Source organism: Athene noctua, chromosome 1 (assembly GCF_965140245.1).
Source record: "Athene noctua chromosome 1, bAthNoc1.hap1.1, whole genome shotgun sequence".
Taxonomy (NCBI): Eukaryota; Metazoa; Chordata; class Aves; order Strigiformes; family Strigidae; genus Athene; species Athene noctua.
This window is the reverse complement of record NC_134037.1, coordinates 25,701,769-25,721,861: the sequence shown is the minus strand read 5'-3', so window position 1 is coordinate 25,721,861 and position 20,093 is coordinate 25,701,769. Positions and strand designations below refer to the sequence as shown.

The 20,093-nt window shown below is 34.3% G+C and overlaps 1 protein-coding gene across 1 annotated transcript in view; it reads left to right on the top strand.

Annotated features, from left to right (window-relative positions):
• CSMD1 (CUB and Sushi multiple domains 1) overlaps window positions 1–20,093 on the top strand; it is a 1,262,314-nt gene that overhangs the window by 1,003,956 nt on the left and 238,265 nt on the right. Inside the window, exon 23 of the mRNA XM_074922368.1 lies at window positions 6,162–6,318. Within this exon, the coding sequence (XP_074778469.1) occupies window positions 6,162–6,318 (157 nt within the window). The remainder of the gene's footprint in view (window positions 1–6,161; window positions 6,319–20,093) is intronic.

Genomic DNA, 20,093 nt, shown 5'->3' with positions numbered 1-20,093 from the left:
TGTTATGCATCATGAGATGATACGAACTGCCTGCTTACCAATAAAAAGACATTTTTTTTGTGATGATTTAAAATCTGCTAGCTGAAAGCAGTGAACATTCCGTCAACCTAATGTAGGAAGCCAGCATGTAGAATTTTTGTTTTCCAAAACAATATCAGTTATCTTGGAAACATAACCTTGCTGAGTTGAACCAAGTGGTCCATATAGCTCAGTATGATCTCTATGATAATATGATATGTTGTTTTATTTAGGTAAAATATACAAGCTTGGGCACCGTCTGTGCTCCATTGCCCTTTTGCTCCCAAAACATCCACAGCTGCTGGGTTAGTTAGACAACATTTTGCTGTCTCTTCCATATGCTACCCACAGGTTGCCTTGAAATTTTGGTTGTCCTCAAAATTAGTTGATACTTCTAGAAACCTCTTCTATGACAGCAAATCCTGGAATTTCACTACCTACTGTCTAAAGAATTAGTTTCTTTCATCTCTTTGAAATCAATAGCATTAGTTGATTAATGAAACATCAGACGTTATTGAGTACTCCTTTGCTCTAACAATACAGCATTTGACGAGTAATTTTGCATTCACTATCTCTAAAGTCTTCATGATTTGGTCAACTTCAGTCATATCCCTGCTCAGTCTCCTCCTGTCCAAACTTAGTCTCTCTTTCTAAGACAGTTGCTCCTCAATCATTGCCTGTGTCTGCACTTTCCACAGTTCCACTTTGCCTTTCTGCACATGCACAGACCATAACTATATATGACTCAAATGGATATCACAAGGCAGTACTGCATACAGAAGCAAAAAAATGTCCTCTGTTTTGTTTTTAACCTTCTTCAGTCCTCTACAGACTCATATTTCAGTGATATCATCTTTAGAACTGTCAGTTTTGTTTGTACACATGTGGAGTGATGTCTTCTTCATACTGGGTCATATATTTGTCTTTTTCAATAATTAATCAGAGGTCACTATTGCATTCCTTTTTCATTTTATTTTTACTTTTTTTTGGAGGAAATTAGGCTTTTTAATATCAGGAAAAAGGGAAATATTTTATGGACTACAACACCTAAATTTTCAACAAGAAATATATAATAATACTTTATCTTACTTACATTTGCTGAAATGATTCAGAATAGAATGGAATGGAATGGAATGGAGTAGAATAGAATAGAATAGAATAGAATAGAATAGAATAGAATAGAATAGAATAGAATAGAATAGAATTTGTTTGGTTGGAAAGAACCTGCAACAATCATCTAGCCCAACTGCCTGACCACTTCAGGGATGACCAAATGTTAAAGCATGTGATTAAGGGCACTGTCCAAATGCCTCTTAAACACTGACAGGCTTGGGGCATCAACCACATCTCTAGGAAGTCTGTTCCAGTGTTTGACCACCCTCTTGATAAAGAAATGCTTCCTAATGTCCAGTCTAAACCTCCCTTTGTGCATCTTTGAACCATTCTCACGTGTCCTACCACTGGACACCAGGGAGAAGAGATTAGCACCTCTGCTCTAACCAGATTGACAATCCAAGCAATTGGGAAATTAAGACACTCTCCAAAGTCTTACCTTTCCCACAGGTTTGTCAGGAACTATTACTTCTGAATTTTGATTTCTTTCATACTTGTACTCTAAATATGAGCAAAATAAACACCAACCTTCTATCCTGTGTCTGCACAGAAGAAAGCCCCAAGACTGCCTTGCAGGCAGTTTGTGAGGAATGCAATAAGGATTAAGAATATTTATAAATCTTGTGCTGAAATATAGGGCATTTTGCCACCTGAATTTCTTACTCTGTTTTTAAAGAAAATATGTAACTTTACATTGGGTGTAGGTGCACAGGTTTTGTTAGTGGGGGCCTACAAGGGCAGCCTCTGTGAGGAGCGGCCGGGGCTGCCCCGTGCCGGACACAGGCACTCCCAGCCAGCTCCAACCACTGCAGGGCACAGCTGAGCTCCCCAGCTAAGGTGGTGGCACTTCTGGGGAAGCCTGTTTAAGAAAGGGCAAATATTTCTGCGCAATAATATGTGAAAAAGAGGAGTGAGTAAATGAAGTGTGAGAAACAATCCTGATAATTCCAAGGTCAACGCACCATGAATGTCTTATGAAGTATATAGTATTACTATTTGTTTGAGGTAGGATTGCTAAAAATTCCACTAGGATGTAATGAAAGGATTTGGGAATATATATAGAAAGATGCATAACAACGTCAGCCAGATATACAGGAATTATCTCTCAAACCATCAAAGCAGTATTTTAAAAGCATTTCCCTTTGGAAATTTTATGCCATAAAAATCTCTGTGATTAAGGAAAATGGCAGTGTTTAGTTGTAAGTAATTTCTTTTTACTGTTAGAATGAGAAATTGGAGTTTAAGAAAATCTAGCCAGCATTTCCTTCTCCTTCAGGTGATTGTCTGTTTTTACATTCCCACAGCAGGTGCAGATACATTAGCACTGTTACTAGAGCATTTCACCTCGTGATTAATTGTAGCACTGTCTTCTCTTGCCTTCATATTTTAATCCCAGCAGTAGAGCAAGTTCCTCACAAATGCTTAGATGGCATGGGGCATCCTTCCCTTTTAGTTCCTCACAAATGCTTAGGTGGCATGGGGCATCCCTGAATGCTCTGGCTACATTTATCCTAGTGCTCCAAACAGTGTTGTGATTATTCCCCACTGCCCCCAAGGCCAGCTTCTGCAGGTTGACTACCTCCATAACATTAAAGTCTCTAATCTTACAAAACAAGGTGGCTTGCTCAAGCTGTCTCTCAGAAACAGTCCCTGGCCTATGCAGCTCCTGAACTAATGCTTTCTCAGGAAAGATTTGTGAGGGTGTTGGTAGGTCTGCATTAAATGTGTGCCGAGGGTGTAGTGACAATAAATACTATATAGACAGTCTAGCCGTGGTGACTGGACTGCTACTCTGACACTGTTTACTGGCTTTGAAAATATAAACCACCTTCAGCAGTATATATTCAACTAGGTTTACTGTTGGCACAAGTGGGAATACTGAGGCTGGATATTGAGGCTGTGGTGCATAGGGCATTACAAATAATTTTCAAGGGCATTTCTGGCATCAGTAAGAATGTGTGCATGAGGAAGGGTGAAAACTAATGCTTTCAAGGAGAATACGTGCACGTTAATGACTATAAGTCACAGGCAAAACCTTTTACATCTGTGACAAAGCTTGAAATTGAAGTACTGGGAAAGAAATCTGAACTCCAGTAAAGAAATGGAAACAGAATCACCATTTTGAGGCGTATGGCAAAACTGAGTACCTGGATTATCCTGGGTTTTTTTTTTTTTTTTTTTAAGAAAGAAAAAAAAAAAAAAAGCATCTTATCCTTTATCACTTACTAATACTTCAGTCTCCCAATCTTGCTGCTTTAACTGTCACTTGAAATTTTGCAATTTTTTAAAATGGCTACCTATGGTGAAATGTTTGTAATGTAATTACCACGAACTTGCTAGAGGTAAGAGGAAAACCAGAATGTAATTTCATGTTTTTAATCTCTTTGGCCAAACTGACCCTCCTTATTTCTTCATAAAAGAGAAAACAGTATTTAATAATTGTAGTGTGTGAATTATATTGCAAATGGGTTCTCCTAAATGAGTTAAACATGCACACTGTATATGAATTAATAGTTAGAATGTCTAGACTAGTGTATCAAATGTTTTCTCTGACTCTGGAGACTGTCACATATGACAGAACACAATGGTTGCACACAAGTTGCTTATTGGAATTGGTCCTTGGCCCACACTAAATACCAAACCATGGCCAAGAATTGTTAAGGAAAATGATTTTTCTTTCCCAGGGATGGTTCAAACAAGTGATCATTATAGACAGAAGAGAGCCAAAGGTTATATTTTTTCACTAACATTGTTTCAGTTACTAGAGTAGACAAGTACCTGGTTATGTCTGTAATGTTAAGAACAGCTGGACAACTGTCAGCAGTTAAAAATTGGCATGATTTTTTTACAGCTGATTTCACATGATCCCTCTTATATCATTTTTATTTCATAAAACGATGTTTCCATTTATGTCTGGATTAATCTTGAGAAATACTTTTATTTAACTTGCTGATCTTCATGTAGGAAGAGTATCTGGAACAGTCAGTGAAGTAGACTATTGGAACAGGATGTCTAAGGGACGACTGCAGTAATTAGCTGTTATGTTTTCTTTTAAAGATGAATAAAAATTACTTTTATTTTAACATAGATAGCATTTTTTATTAATGACAATTAAGGTAGATTATTCCATTCAAACTAATATATCTCAAACCAAGTAAAATATAGCTGTTTTTTTTGCATAATATGTATGTTCAGAATGTTGTTAAAAATAAATCTTACAGTGAATGAATGCCTATTTGTTTTGTACAATGTATTTCCACCTTTAATAATAGACTGTAATCAGTCCATGAAAGTGATCTGTAGTTCTGGTTCAGGACAATGGTAGAAGCTTGGAGGTATTTTTTCAGATACTCTTAGCACAGTTTGAAGTCATATTTCTGCTAACAGGTAGACATTAAGTATGTGTTACTGTTTGCATGAATCTTAAATACAATTGATTATGTCTTCCGATAGCTCATGCCCTGATATAAGACAATCTTTGCCTTAGTAATAAGGATAATAAATAATAGGTATTGTTCTGTCAATGGCTAGCATAATATATTATTTTTCAAAAGCTTCTTTTAGTCAAGGTCATTATCTTTATCTGTGTATGTTTATTGCACTGAATTTATGCTTTTATCTTAAAAAAATCTTTATGCACGTTGTTTTTATTATTTTATTTTGCTAATGTTGCACTTGAGATGAATGAGGTACTTTCAAGACATTCATTCTATATTGATGGTATGCTGGTATTTTCTCACTGAGGAAATAGCTCTGCTTTTAACTGTTGGTCATCATCCATAAATGTAGTTGCCATGGTCTGTACTCTCAAAAGATGCATTTCTAAATTTCATTAGTAGATCTAACTGGACATTCAAATAGAAAGAAGTAAGTGCCTGTGACCCAAATGTAGCAATTTAGACTGTTAAAGGGGTCACTGCCTGCTTCTGGCTGGAATCAGTATAAATCTTCACTGGACAACAATGTCTATGAATTGATAGATGAAGATGCAGACACAGTAATTGTAGTTTTTGCACTAATTATCTACAGTGACTCTAGGCCATATAAAGTCAGGGTAAATTATCTTTTACTTCATATTAGAAATCGGCTGTTCAGATTCATTACTTGCTTTTGTATAAGTATCCACATTATGTATGGTGTGTGTTTTAAAAGTACTTAAAATATGCATATTTGTCTTTTTTTTTTTTTTTTCTGTGAGAAAGTACAGGTGATTTATGCAATTTAAAGAAGAAATTAGCTTATTATCATTCATCGTGAGACAAAAAAACCCCACAGAAGACTATTTTGGCATTTTATGGTTTTCAATGTTTTGCAATAAGAAAAAAAAAATTTCACCCCCTAGCCAATACTAACTCTTTGCTTGTCCTGTATTGGTGTACAATTCTTTTTCATTCTAGGATTTGAAAAATTACCGAGGTTAATATTGTTGATTTAGTCCTCCACTGAAAGTTTGCAATAAAGTAACATGGTTAAATAAGAACATCCCGGTTTGAAAATAGACCCACATGCCTTTTTGAAGACCTGTCTTTCTTTGTTAAAACTTATAGTAAAAAAAAAATAAAAATACTGCAGACTCAGAGTCTGAAATAAAAGGTGACAGATTGACTTTAATACTTCAGTTCTGCTGCTGACATCTCCAGAAAGGAGAGAACAGCGTAGAATGGGGTTTACCTCTCACAGCCTTACTTCAATGGTGATTTCAGAAATTATACTTCTGTTAGCCTTTGTGAATAACCATGAAAAATAATGAGTTTATAAAACCTCAGATACAGTCATATATAAATATTAATTTCATTCAAGATGAGCTCACAAAACTGACAAGAAAAAAACCCATAAAATACCTTAAGGGTGATAGAATATTTCACTGAACTGCATAATCAAGTGGTATGTACCTCACAAAATGGAAATATTGACTTTTTGGAGAAACTATTAGCAATACATAGCTAACTTTGAAAGTATTACATAAATTAACATTTTTCAAATATTTAGATTTGATGTCCAGTTTCATATTACTATTTTGTTTCTACAAGGTGTATGATGGAAAAGACAGTTCTTCACGCTCTCTGGGTTCCTTCACCAAAAGTGACATGATGGGAGTTATCCTTAATAGCACCTCTAATCATTTGTGGATAGAGTTTAATACCAATGGATCTGATACTGACCAAGGATTTCAGCTCACTTACACAAGTAAGTAGCTCACAAATCTTATCTGATTGTCTGTTTTGTGGGGAAATGTGTATTTTTCAGCTGCAGTGATTTCTCATGGAATGGTGAAGATGATTTCCCAGAATGCACTGTGGTTATCAGACTGACTTTTAATTTCTTACATGGCTGGATAGATGTTAGTAATTTAAGAACATTACTAAAAGCAAAATTGTAATATTTTAAATTTATAAAGCCTAAGTTTGAAGACTTAGCAGTGGGGTGTGAAAGAGTGAATTGTGACATGTGGGTTGAATATATTAGTGTTATACTGTCACAGAAGACTTATAGACTACAAGGTTTTAAAAAGGAAACATTCAATCCCTGCAGTCAAATTTTAAAAGATGAGTACAAATGAGAATAAAAACAATAGTGTGCCTGGGTGCACACTCTTGTTGTGTCCTGACTGATTGTCAGAATCAGGGTGGAGTATGCTGGAAGGATACCTGCATGAACAAGTTTTGATGAATGGTGCACTTGTCCCACAGTTTGCATGTAATTAATTTAAGTAATTTAGCTGGCAAAACAATGAGTCTTTTGGGGGGAATAACTTTGGAGATAACTACACACATAAACAGATATTTTGTCCAAGTTTCAGGGAATCACCAAGTACTTTTTGCCTTCAATTTATTGCCTTTTAAATCAGCTTCCATGAGCTCCTGTTGAATCCTGCAGAGCAGAGCACCTCACTGTGCCGTGTCACAGAGATGGAATCATAGCTCTTTCTAGTACATCTGCTAGTTTCACTTTGGATTGGAGCCAACAGTGGAATAAGTAGAAATCATTCACTTTCCCTCTGTGCTTTTGCTGTGCCTGGTAAATCTGAAATCTTATAATCCTACCTTTAGTGGTATTTTCTTGCAGAACCATAAAGGAAAGGAAGGATTCTCTGGCTAGAGGAAATGTATTAAAGTGATTCCTTTTTTTTTTTTTTTTTTTAAATGTAGATAGCATATATTCTTTCATTTTAAGTTACATAATTCAGAAAGAACCACTAGGCAAATCTACTCTGATTTGCCTATAGAGACTGTAGAATTTTTGCTTTGAAAAATGGAACAAATAATTTGTTTTAAAAGTAAACTTATTTTAAGGGCTCTGATTTCAAGGGTCTTGAATCAAATCTTGCTGCAGTGATGAGTTCCACCTACTGTTTAGGTGTTTAAAAATAGTATTTTATTTAAAGATGGAATTTTGCTTAATATCTGCATCCAATAGCTTGATTTTGTTACACTTCAGTTCACAATTCTAATAAGATTTACTCTCCTGTACCAGATTTTTCTATGTAAGTTAACATATGATAATTCATGTCTTAAGGCTTTTTTTTTTTTTTTTTTCCTGGCTGATTGATTAATTTTGAATCTCTAGTCTTCTAGCATTCCAAGCTGTTTTACGTTTTCTGAAGTGTATAGACAGAATTTAACAGTCTTCTAGCAGTAAACTTAACAATACCGTGTACAGAGGCAAGACTCACTTTTATATGTCTTCATAACCTTTTCCTCTTCTTTTTTTCTTGCCAAATATCTCATTTAATATATCATGTGATCAACTGGCAGCAGTTCATTTTGAAATGTTTATCTGTAATCACTTTTCCTTCTGTCTGTTCTCACAGGAGACAGACCCCATTTGTAAATACCATCTACTTCCTTACTTTTCCATGTATTTTCAGGAAGGTAGATTCAAGACAATACATTTTGAGATAGTGACCATCTAACCAGGTGATTTCCATCAACTCTAACAAGAAAACATATTCTATGTTACTTCCAAACACTTCAGTGTGTGATTCTTCACAATTTATAAATTGCTACAAGCACAAGATGCATTCTCTTGAAATGCTTTGAAAATTGGCTGCAGTGCTGACTCATTCTTTTGCTGAGAGTCCAAACCTAGCAATATTTTAAAGATTACCAGAAATTTATACTCATTATTTGATGGGATTGCACTTTTTGGTGCAGTTCCAATGCAGTTACTAAACAAATGTGGCCATTTTTTATTTGTTAAGTACATTTACAAAATATAATTATATACATATACATAATTATATATACACATATATAATTATATACATATGCAAAATATATATACAAAATTATAATTATCTGTTTGGATTATTGAAGCTGTAGTTTACAGCTGGAATTAACTTCCCTGAAAGATTACTCTGCAGTTTATTTATTCACTTTTCAGACTGAAATATAATGCCAGATACTTTAAAATTACTAAAACAAGAAAGTTAAAAGAGTATTAACTGTGGTCTCACTGAAGGAAACGAAAAATACATATTTCAGTGTGAATGAAATTGAATAATAAGACTACTAGAAAGAGCTAGAAGTGATGGTGTAATAAATCTAGTGGTAAATCAGTTCTGGTTATTCCCTATTTGGTTGTTGAGTTCTTGCTGTCCACAAGGGATATATCAACTGCTCTTAATTGTTGGTCTTTGTAGTACTTTTCTTCCCATTAATGCTATTGAAATTAAGATTAGTGCAGCTTTGAAGCTTGAAATTTAGAACCATTGCAATGTTTTATTAAAAATACTGACTTAAAAGGTTACTATTTCAGTTCTGTGCAACTACCTTTACATCTTTTTTAACATTGTGAATGACGTGGATGATGATAAATTTACAAATACAACAGAAGAAGAAGATAAGGATCCATGAGAACAGAAATGTGATAAAGAAAATTTTATTTCTATTTTCAGAATGTCATTACTGCCATAATAAAACAGAATTCTATAAACTCAGAATCTGAGTGGTTTTTATAAATTCTAAAATCAGTATGTATATAAAAGGAAATCTATATAGGATTCAAGTTGTAATGAAATCTGCTATACAGGAAATTGTTTCAGGGTAAGAACAATACAGAATGGAAGCTAGAAATGATAGTAATTTTATTCTTTCACCTGTAACTGCAAGATGGTTTCAAGGAAATGGTTTTAGCACAATGGGTAGAGATATTTTTTTTTACTGGAAAGAACCATGAAAAAAATCTATTCTTTCTCAACTGTTTTGAGAAACTAAGAAATATTTTGACTGAGGACTAAAATTGTAGTGATTGTATTTTAGGAAACTGCTTCAGAAAAATGGAGACAACAACATTCTGCTAATAATTTAGCATGAGACTTGTGGAGTAAGTATGTAAGAATGAGAGTCAATGAAACTGCAATTTGAGCAATACCTGAATCTGAGTCTACCAGAGGAGAAAAACCCATGAGGAACAAAGGGGAAAACTTTTCTCCTTCCTGTAAAACAAGCTTATATAAATCTGCTTCCTTCAAACTAGGGTGAATATGTGTTAGGATGGGTAAGAGAAAGTGTTTGTTCTCACCCCTATTACCACTACGCGGGTGTCAGAGGGGATGACTGTGGACATTCATACTTTAGTGCTGAGGAAATGACAACATTATCTTAACGGGACTAAATTTTTTACCTGAGGATGATCTCAGGTTTTAGCAGATTATTCCATCTTCTATACCAACGACACAGGAAAGAAGAGAGTCTTCCAATGTGCGAAGTTAGTGGATTATGTTAATCTTATTAATAGAAGCCAAAGTTGTACAAATTTTCCTTTATGTTACTTCTTACTCCTCTCAAACAGAGCTTGCAAAAATAGCAAAGGTTTTTCTTTGTCCCTCTTCCCAATATATTTTTCTTTTTGACCATCATGGGAAGTGTTTTTATAATCCAAGAAACAAAAAAAATACTTTTAAGATGCCTTTAATTCCCTAAGAGTAGAAGACATCAATATAGATCTCTAAAAATAGAAGTTTATACATGTTGTAGCCATAACTGACTCATGTGACAGTTACTTTTTTTGGTTGAGAAAATGTCAGTTCTAATTTCAGAATTTCAATTTTATCATTTGGGGGATTTTTTTTTTTTTCCCCTGTCCAGTTAGAACTTTTCTCCCTGAGACACCTTTAAGTTTTTGTGAGGAAGAGAAGATGTAGCCATAGGCATTCCCACAGCTGGACCGACCCTTCCTGGTCACTGCTCAGTTAGATTTGGCCATCCTGGCATAAAGACAACAGTGCTTTGTGCTGTCATGACAGTAGGATATAACATTAAATTGACATTCAAATTAAAATGAAATCTTATTGATGCCACACAGTGACAGGCAGTAAAAGCAAAACACAGCTGTCTGGTAAAAGTAACAGACTGCGACTTTAAATAAGGAGCAATGCAGTACAGTCTCTGAATAACAAACAGGCAGTCTCCCTGCAGTGTCTAACCACTCCCCTATCACAGTAGTGACACAAGGAATTTTAACAGTGGATGTTTTGACTCATCATGTGGAGAACTGATTTTACTCTCACTTGTGTCACAAGTGCTTCCTTGCTACTGTTTTAATCCTCATTCCTTGAACACAGTCTCACTTTTCTTAGCTATTGGAAAAACAAAACCAGTCCTTCCACACTTTATCATGCATGTCTTATACAAGTGTTTTGTGATGCTCTGAATACAGCATAGTGCTGACTATAATGCTGTATAACACCATACAGATCACAGAGTACTCAGCACTGTACTGTGCTTCCACAGTGATCACTCTTAAATCCAGTGAAGATAAGTTGTACAGTAATATTAGTTGTGTCTTATTTGATTCACATAGATGTCAATACAAAAATAACTTCCACAATTTCTGTTTGCCAGTAGCTGTGCTGTTGGTTATCCTTTAAAGATATTGCCATTTTACGTACATGTCCAAAATTCATAGAAAGAAGATAAAACACTTAAAACAATCTTCGTATCTCTCAACAAAGTCTGCAACAAAGAAGGTAGTGTAAGTGCTTCCTGTTCAAATACTTGTCCATCCTTGTTTTCTGAGTAAAAGTTCCCACAGAGTTCAGAAGAAATTACTCTTCCCTCAGTACTGGCTAGAACTCTCAGAACTAATTTACTGTCATGGAGCTTGAAGATAGGTGTCTGTATTCATGATACCGTCCACCCATGTCTTCAGAAAGTACCCCAAGGTTGCAACGTGTAAGGAACTTTACCACTATGTAGAATTGCTCTTTGGACTCAGACCTGAAGGTTTTTATCAAGTTCCATGTGCTGGCAGTTGCCTGTCTGAAGTTACTCTGTCCTTATTCAGACAACTCCTTTTTAGAAGCGGCTTATCTAGCTCTCTGGCAGTTTCATGGTTCCTCAGTCTTGTGCAGGATATAATAGAAGAAAGCTTCACTTATCTGCAAAGTAAGCCTTGGATTCCATCGAATGAGTCAGTGGAAGGGTCCATCTGCTCCAGGAATACTGACAGATATATGTAGGAATGTATCTGACTGCGCTGGGCCACTCAGCAGTATATTCTGCCTCACAAGAGACTCCTGTGTGCTTCAGAAACATGTAGAAGTAGTTACAGACTTTATGAAGTCTAGAAACCATTCAGAAATTTGTGGTATACTCTGTAGCTAGATTTTAAATTTCTGAAGGCCTTTCACTCACTTGTTCCTGATTCACTGCTATAGATTAAAAATGTTCTGTGTTAGTTCCCCAACACTTGTCTTTTATTTGTATCCTCCATTTCCCTATGATGTAAAATTAGATATTTTCCTGCACTGCTGTGGTAAGATAGAAATGAGGGATGGAAAAATTCTCTCTAAGGATGTTTCTTTTTTAAGAGTGAATGTTGTACAGACTCAGACCTTAACTTAATATTAACTTCTGCCAATTTTGAATCCATAACCATTTCTTTCACTGAAAGCAAAATTCTGCATGGCTACCATTTCTGCCAGAAGAATTGGGAAGGTTCAACAACCTTGAGCTGTGCCCAACCCCATAGAACTTGTATCAAATTCTATCTAGTGTTCCTAAAAGAAAACAGATTTAGGATTGTGCATGGATAGATTTTTTTTTAAATGTAGGTTTCATATTTTTATTTGCATTCAACATCCTCTATATTTAGCATGCATAGTTAGCAGTTTTACAATATTCTTTTCATTGGTCTGAAGATACAACTTTCAGTTTAAGAAAAGAAATCTTTAAATACATTTTTCAGACATGATGGAGAGGTTTGGCATTCATAATATTCTGTTATTGCTAAACACTTAGTTCCAATTTTCAGTTTAAGTTCTGTATTATAAACACTCTCTACCCCTACATCTTTCAAGGGATAGTGAAAGTTAGTGCATGGAAAGCTAATCTAATTGGCATAATCTAAATTTATATAAATGGTTTAAACCTGGAAATTAATTTAAGAGAATCCTGAACTGAAATCTAATTTAATTCATTTCCTATTCTACAGTAATTGAAAATGGTAAAAGAATGTAATTGAAAACAGTGTTCTGAAACTGCAAACTCAGTCAATTATCCTAGAACACAAACAGACTAAAATTCAGAAATATAGCAACTTTGCCTCAGGCTGTATAGTGTCAGGTGAGCAGAACAAGCCAGTATTGAAAAGAAGCTGCTGTAGTTTCCTTTCAGTAACTAATCATTGTATAATATCTGTTCCAAAGAGAATATTCACATGCTACAGTAAAAATGTGAGACAAAATTAAATGAAATTAAACAAAAGGCAAAAATCATTAAATGAGTATGTCTTAACCTATATGTATTCACAGATCATTTAAGAGAAGTATAATTATGTGACTAACCCCAAATTAACATAAACTGTATTGCATGCATAGAAAAAAATATTGTAAATGAAAGTAAAAATTGCAAAATGGAGAATTAAAAATTGTTAATTTTTAATAAATGTCAAAATAAAAGCTTCTTAGAAATTTTAATTCAGTTCACTCATGCACAAGTATTATGATACCCTGTTTAACAACATGATCAGATTATGGTCTCTTCTCTCCCTCCCCACAGAAAATGAAACTGCCTTTTGCTTCCAATATATTCAGTATTTACATAATCTGGCCACATTCTTCTGTTATGCTTCTCCCATACACTGCATGATAGATGTGTTCAGGGCAACATCATAAGGGAAGATTTTACAAAATTATTGTTTTGTGAAAATCAAAAGCTTTCAGAAGATTAGGATGAATTTGCATTAAGTTTTAAAGTGTAGGAAAAAACCCACAAACAACTGAATAAGGTATTCAGGATTTTCACTACAGATGTCTTTACTAGAGTTTTCCATTGTGGTGCATTTCAAAACATAAGTGTTTTTTCTTTTGTTTTGTTTCTTCTGTTTCAACTGAATTTGAGTTTCATAATCTAATGCATTAATTACATCCTCTTTGTCTACCTCACAGAATAAGTAACAGAAATTGTACAGTCTAAAATAATTTGGCTAAAAGTAGGATTACATGAATTGCTGTTAAAAATAAAAAAGACTGAATGGTTACCTGTTTCTCTGTTTGCATGTCATATAGCAGCTTGTCTTCATGTCGTGGTTTTTTCTGCAACCAAATTTCCTAGTCCTGCAAAATAAAAGAAAAAAACCTTTATCTTATGAGTATATGAACAGAAAAACATGAAAATCTCTTTTGCAAACAGAAAATATTCAGATAATTTAAATGAAATTAAGCATCATTCCATATCATTGTAATCAGTATAGTATAATCTGTGATTTTAGAACCATTAAAGTTTGAAACTTTTTGGCATAGAAAGAAAATAAGGTATCATGTTATGACCTTCTTTAAAAACAAAAAGATTAATCCAGAAATTTTATAAGGAAAAAAAACCAAAACCAAAACACAACTTTGTATAAATAAGGTTGTTTTCACTTTTCATTAAAAGACTTTTTTAACCATCTATGAAACTGTTGACTTTAACTGTGGTAAAAAGTAGGTGCTAATGATTTATTTTTTTTTCTAAGGCAGAAACAATTAAAACCATTTTATTTGGTGACTATAAGCATTGTATTAACCTTTTATTTGAAAAGTTATATTATCACATACTTTGGAGATGAAAATGCTGGCATGGTGTTGTCTGCACCTCAGTTTGGTGTTTTGCCCTTTTAGGAAAACCTTCCTAACTTTGTGAAGACAAAAATCTCTAGATACGTAGATTTTATGTGAGCAGTTCCCACCCTATGAATGAGCACTCCAAAGTATTTTTTCTGTAATGAACACTCAGCAGACCTGGATGAAGATGGACATGAACACTTTGTCCATCTGTACTGGGTTTAGCTGGTATGAAGTTAATTTTTTTCAGCTGATTAGTGCTTGCTCAGTGTCAGGAGCTTTTCTGTCACTCGCTCTGCTGCCCCAGCAGGTAAGCTCAGGGTGGACAAGAGGGAGTGAGGTGACACAGCTGACCTGAATAGAGCAATGAGATATTCTGTACCACATGACATCAAGTTTAGTGATAAAACTTTGGGGAAGTTTTTTTGAAATAGCCATTGCTTGGGGACTCACTGAGCATGAGTCTGTTGGTAATAAGTTAAGGCTTTTGCATTGCTCGTTTTGGTTTTCTTTCCCTTTTGCTTTTCCTTCACTTACTAAACTGTCTATCTTGACCCATTAATTTTCTTGCTTTTCTCTTTCTAATTCTCTCCCCCATCCTGTTGTGGGGGAGAGAGAAAACAAGTGGGTGAGGGCTTACCTGCCAGCTGAGACTGGCTCACCAACCATGCTGTGTTCTCAGTGCCTACTGCCTCATGAATAGCCTGAGAAAGTGAGGATATTGCTGTCTGATTGCAATACCAATGAAATAAAAAACAGACTTGAAGAGGAGGGAAGAAGAGAGAAGGAAGGGAATAGATGGGCACCTCTGTTGTTTCCATGTCCGCAGCTTGAAATAAGGGAAGCTGCAGTGCCAAACCAAGGAGACTTGCAGAGGTGCAGCAGGCAAGAAGAGCACCACAGGGTATTAGGAATGATGATATTTGAGACAAAAAAACTAGGACACGCATGTAAGAGAGGAGAACAAGACAAGCTCTCTGAGAAACATGGGAAGCATATGGAGTGGAGAAATGAAACTCCATTGGTAAGAAGAAGGTTGCAAGAGTTAAGTTGGAAAGTGGAGAAATCACAACAAATAGAACAGTAGTAGCATAGTATGATAGGAGTACAGGCTGAATAGTCCATTATCATTAAATAGTGTTCTCCAAAACCACTTGGAGTTAAACCCAGGCTTCTGATTGAATTAAAATGTGTATTGTATATGCACATACACAAGTTGAATGATGTTTTTTAGAAAAGCTCTCTGAACATTTAAAAAGAAAAACATTTTATTTAGTTCCTAACAATTACATAGTTTATCATACTTAAACCACTGAATCATCCCTCTGTGCATGGGATTAGAAAGAAGAAAGATGTTAACTATTATTTTCAATTAAGGAAAAATTAGATTTTATATAAGGTATCAGAACATGTGAAAAAGGTAATTTGTTAAAGGTTATTTTGATTTGGTTCTGATAATTGCCAGTTATAATCTCTTGAAGGACTCCTGCCATTTCTGTGTATGGGTCAGAGATTCTCATCCAATCTAAACCCACCAGGTTTTCCTGTTGTAATTCACATCTACTACCAAGAATAACGATGCTTTTTAAAATCTCCTGCAATAAAGTTTAAAATACAGGTATGCTTTGAAGATGAGAAAGGCTAGCAGAGATGGGAAAAGATGTCCATATGCATATGTTGTTTTCCATTTGTATTGAAATGATATATTTTATTAACATTAGACATTGGAAGTCATTTGTGTATGCCCCTGATATCAAAGTTCGATCTTAGCTTTCTTCTGACTGAATTTTTTCCCTTTCTGAAAGTTGTTGAAATGATCCCTTCTGAAATAACTAATGTGAAATACATTACATAGCCATTTTTATAGTTTTTGTATTAAATAGAGTTTATAAAACCGTGAATTTTCCGGGGAAAAAATCCAGAATTAATTTGTAAGGGTTTTAACAGTTCGGATATAGAAATGTGGCTGTTTTCTCCCTTCTCTTCATTATATGAGGGAATTGTTTATGCTTCAATAGATTGAGCTTGCTGCCGTAGAATTTAATAATTTTTTTAAATAACTGGAGATTAACAGTAAATAGGGAACAAATTTCTCAGTCATCAAAACTATGTTTCTAATTTTTTAAAACTGTAATACAGTTATTTAAGAATAAAATTAAGATTATTCCTTCAAAAGGTCATGCATAGTATTAAAATCACCCTGCCAAAGCTATATGTATATGATATGTGAGCAGAATTAGGGATGCATGTAGAGAACAGGCTATTTGTAAGAAAGATAGTTAAAGAAGATGAATGCTATAAACCTACTTACTCCTTCTGTTTCCATAAACTTCCTAAGTAGGGAAAGTTGCTTAAGACAGAATGATGAAAGGTAGACAAGATTTATGTGTTTTTTATTATCTAAATTGTTCACCACAGTGTACCTAGAACTTGATTTTAAGAAGCTTGGGGCATCAATACCATTAGCCAGAATAACAGGTGCTGTGTGCACATTGTTCCCCTGTCAGCATGTGAAAGAATAAGCACAGCTGCAGAGATGGTGGGAGTCTTTAACTTTCAGTCTTGTCTGTGCTATACTGTTTTTTTATAAGCTTGTACAAATGTTTTTCCATGTTTCAATCCATCCTTTGTATTCATGGTGACTTGATTACTCTGAGTGAGTATTCTAGAAAAGGCTGTGAGGAAATCAGTGTATTTGTAATCACTGAAGCATTTGGTAGGTGTTAAGCCAAAGTACTTTGCACTAAATAACACCAGAAAAAAATGTATGTGTTCATGTTATTTCCTTTCATTTTCTTCCCCTTTGCCCTGAAAGGTCAGACCAGTGCTCTTCTCACAACTAATGCCCAGAATATTTTTAAGTACTGACTGTATGAGTCATTTTCCTGCTGATTATAAAGAAGGCCTAGACATAGAGCGTTCCTGAAGATATCTCTTTATAGACACTTGAAGTTAGATTTCTTATACTCACATGGAAGCTCACCTTTAATCCCTGCTTCTCTTATATTGAGTATAAATTATAATTAATTATTTATTTGTTTACTGATTACAAAAGCTTACTTCTATGCTTTAATACATGCAGAGTAATCATCTTGATGCAGGCACATGTATTTGCATACCTATCTCTTGCAAGTATTGTTATTTACTACAAATACTTTCTTTTGATAAAATCCACATACAAAAACTGTCTTCTAATTTTTTCTTTCTTATTTTGTATGTTTAGATGTTATAGAAAAGGGGAGAACAGAAATTTTTAGTAAGACATATGGACACAAAGAATCTGGTTTGAAATTGGTGTAGAAGGCCTTAAAACTTTTTGTAACATGGTTATTACAGCAGAAAATTACAGAAAAGCTTTCTTTTCTTTTTCATTTTATGCTCAAAAGACCTGTTACTGACAACATGTATTAACATCACCATTTTACACATTTTACATGTTTACATAAATTTTCTTACATGTTACTTATGTCAAGAAAAAGTGCTGACACTTCTATTAGGAAGTACTATCCTTTGAATGCCTGTCTCATCAGTATAGTCAAGAAGGAATTGCCACTTGATCGCAAAGCTTTTGAGAAATTGAAAGTGTAACTCGCAATTTCCCAAAGGATACAAAACAGCAGGTATCATTACTTACTGTGAAATCGCTCTGCTGTACAAGCATGTAGAAATATATCCCTGTATTTGAAAAACATGGCTCCTTTGGTCTCTTTCAGATGTTAGAATGTAAAATATTCAGTCACCGAGACATAAAAACATTTAGCTTCAGCTTTACTTACAAAAAACTTTACAGATCCAAAAGAAAGAGGTCTGGAGCTAATTTTGTCCCAGTGCATACAGCCCATGTTTATTTGTCATCCTAGGCTCTTTGAAAGTTCATACAAGTTTCTGATGCCTCACCATAGCCACATTATCCAAACGCTTTCCTTTCTATAGACTTTTCTATCATTCTAATTAGGTAGAGATTTTGTAATTGGCACGTTTTCCAGTACATAATATAGACTGTTCTTTCTCTACAACTGTAGGTTTCAATAGCACACAAATGGTTCCAAGACAGAATGAAAATGCCAGGAACTCTCATTTTGACTTGCATTGATTTAATTAAATAGATTATGTTATGGATGTTTAAAATGCAGCAACTGCAGAATGAGTATTTGTTGACATTTACATGCATTTAGAAATCCATTATAGACTCTGAACATTAACTCAAGTACCATTTCATATTTTTAGTTACTCTTTGATAGTTCAAAAATGATTCTGTGTAAAACATATTGATTATGTTTATGAGCTTAAATTACTTGAGATTTAATTAACACTAACAGAGTTCTTGATGTTTCTAACGTTTTCACATAACCTTACTTTTTTAATACTAAAACATCCATTGATATTTCCATATATGTATGTACTGAAATGGGATTTATATATGCGCTTGCCCCCCTTTTTTTGGAGTCATACCAAAATATTTTACCACATCACTTTCAGAAGCTGAAGATAGATAATACATTATTTATGACCTCTGTCTTCCATGGCAAGTAGAAATAAAAAGACATTACCTTTATGCTGATCAGGGCCCAAGTAGTCTATACGTATACCATAGCAAGTAATATAATTATTAGAGATTATTAAACAGTATTTGGAGTCCCATGGGGTGTGCTTTTAATCCTTCAGTGCTTAATATATGAGCTGCAAAAAATTTTTTGCACTTAGAATAATTAACCCCTCATGGCTTGTCTTGGGAAGTTTTTAATCGGGATTAGTGGTATTGCTGTTTTAATAATATTTTCCCATTTGTAACAAACAGTAATATCAGTAGGAAATGATATGAGTATAAATTTACTCATCTAAGCTGAGATCAGTGATAGTGTTGAATGACACCTATACACTACATATTATGTTTTCAGGACCTGTTTTTCTTTAGTTGAAGCTTCTACAGTTTTGCTAATACTACAGCTGGCTTTTCTTTTAAAACATATTTACAGTTTTGTCTATAGAGTTCATACTACAAACTGCCAGAGTCCACAGAAATGATAACACAGGTTCATGGTTTTTCAAGTTTAGATGAAGAAATTTAGATGAAGAAATTCTTTCAAATTCTCTCTCTTTTTTTTTTTTTTTTTTTTTCTTTTTTTTTTTTTTTCTTACAGATTGGTGGCTACAGTATTCCTTTACTTAGTGGTTACAGTGTTCTGGGATCATATCTGAGACCAAGGTTCCATGATCATTAAAAATTAATCTCTGCAGCATCAGAACACCCAACAGTGCAAATCTGATTTGAATCTAGCACAAACACTTGATTGAATTCCTGTAAAATTAACTAGAGAATACAGAGAGAAACTTATGAGTATTTTGTGCTTTTATGCCAGTTTTATATATGGTTTCTCATAAAGTGAGATTATCAATGACAAACAATAATTAATTCAACATAAAGCTTGTAAATAAAGTTAACCTGTCAGAAACTGTTAACAAATTTGCACGTAGGACCATGGTATTAAGGGCTATGATATCGCATTTATTTTACTGTCAGTTCAATTATTTCCTCTGTTTTAAAAATTGTCCTCTTTCATCCCCATGGGTTAAGTTTTAATTGACATAGTATATGTGCCAAAGCATGAACAAGGTTTACCAAACCAGAAAGAAAAAAATGAAGGAATAAAGCCCTGCAGCCTAATTTCTGTAGTGCTCATAGGGGACCTATATTCTGGTCCCTAATAACAGTGTGCTTATATGTTCTACTAAGACAGACATAATGTAACATGCCTCAGCATTGCTTTGTGTAGGAAGTAAAATTTGGGTGACTACTATAGCTCACAATTCAGAGTGGATTTGTTGTTTTTGTACACTTTCTAGACTACGAACTCATAAATTTTTCTCTCATATTCTTAGAAGTCTTAGCATTGAACTCAAGGTTAGTTTCAAGTAG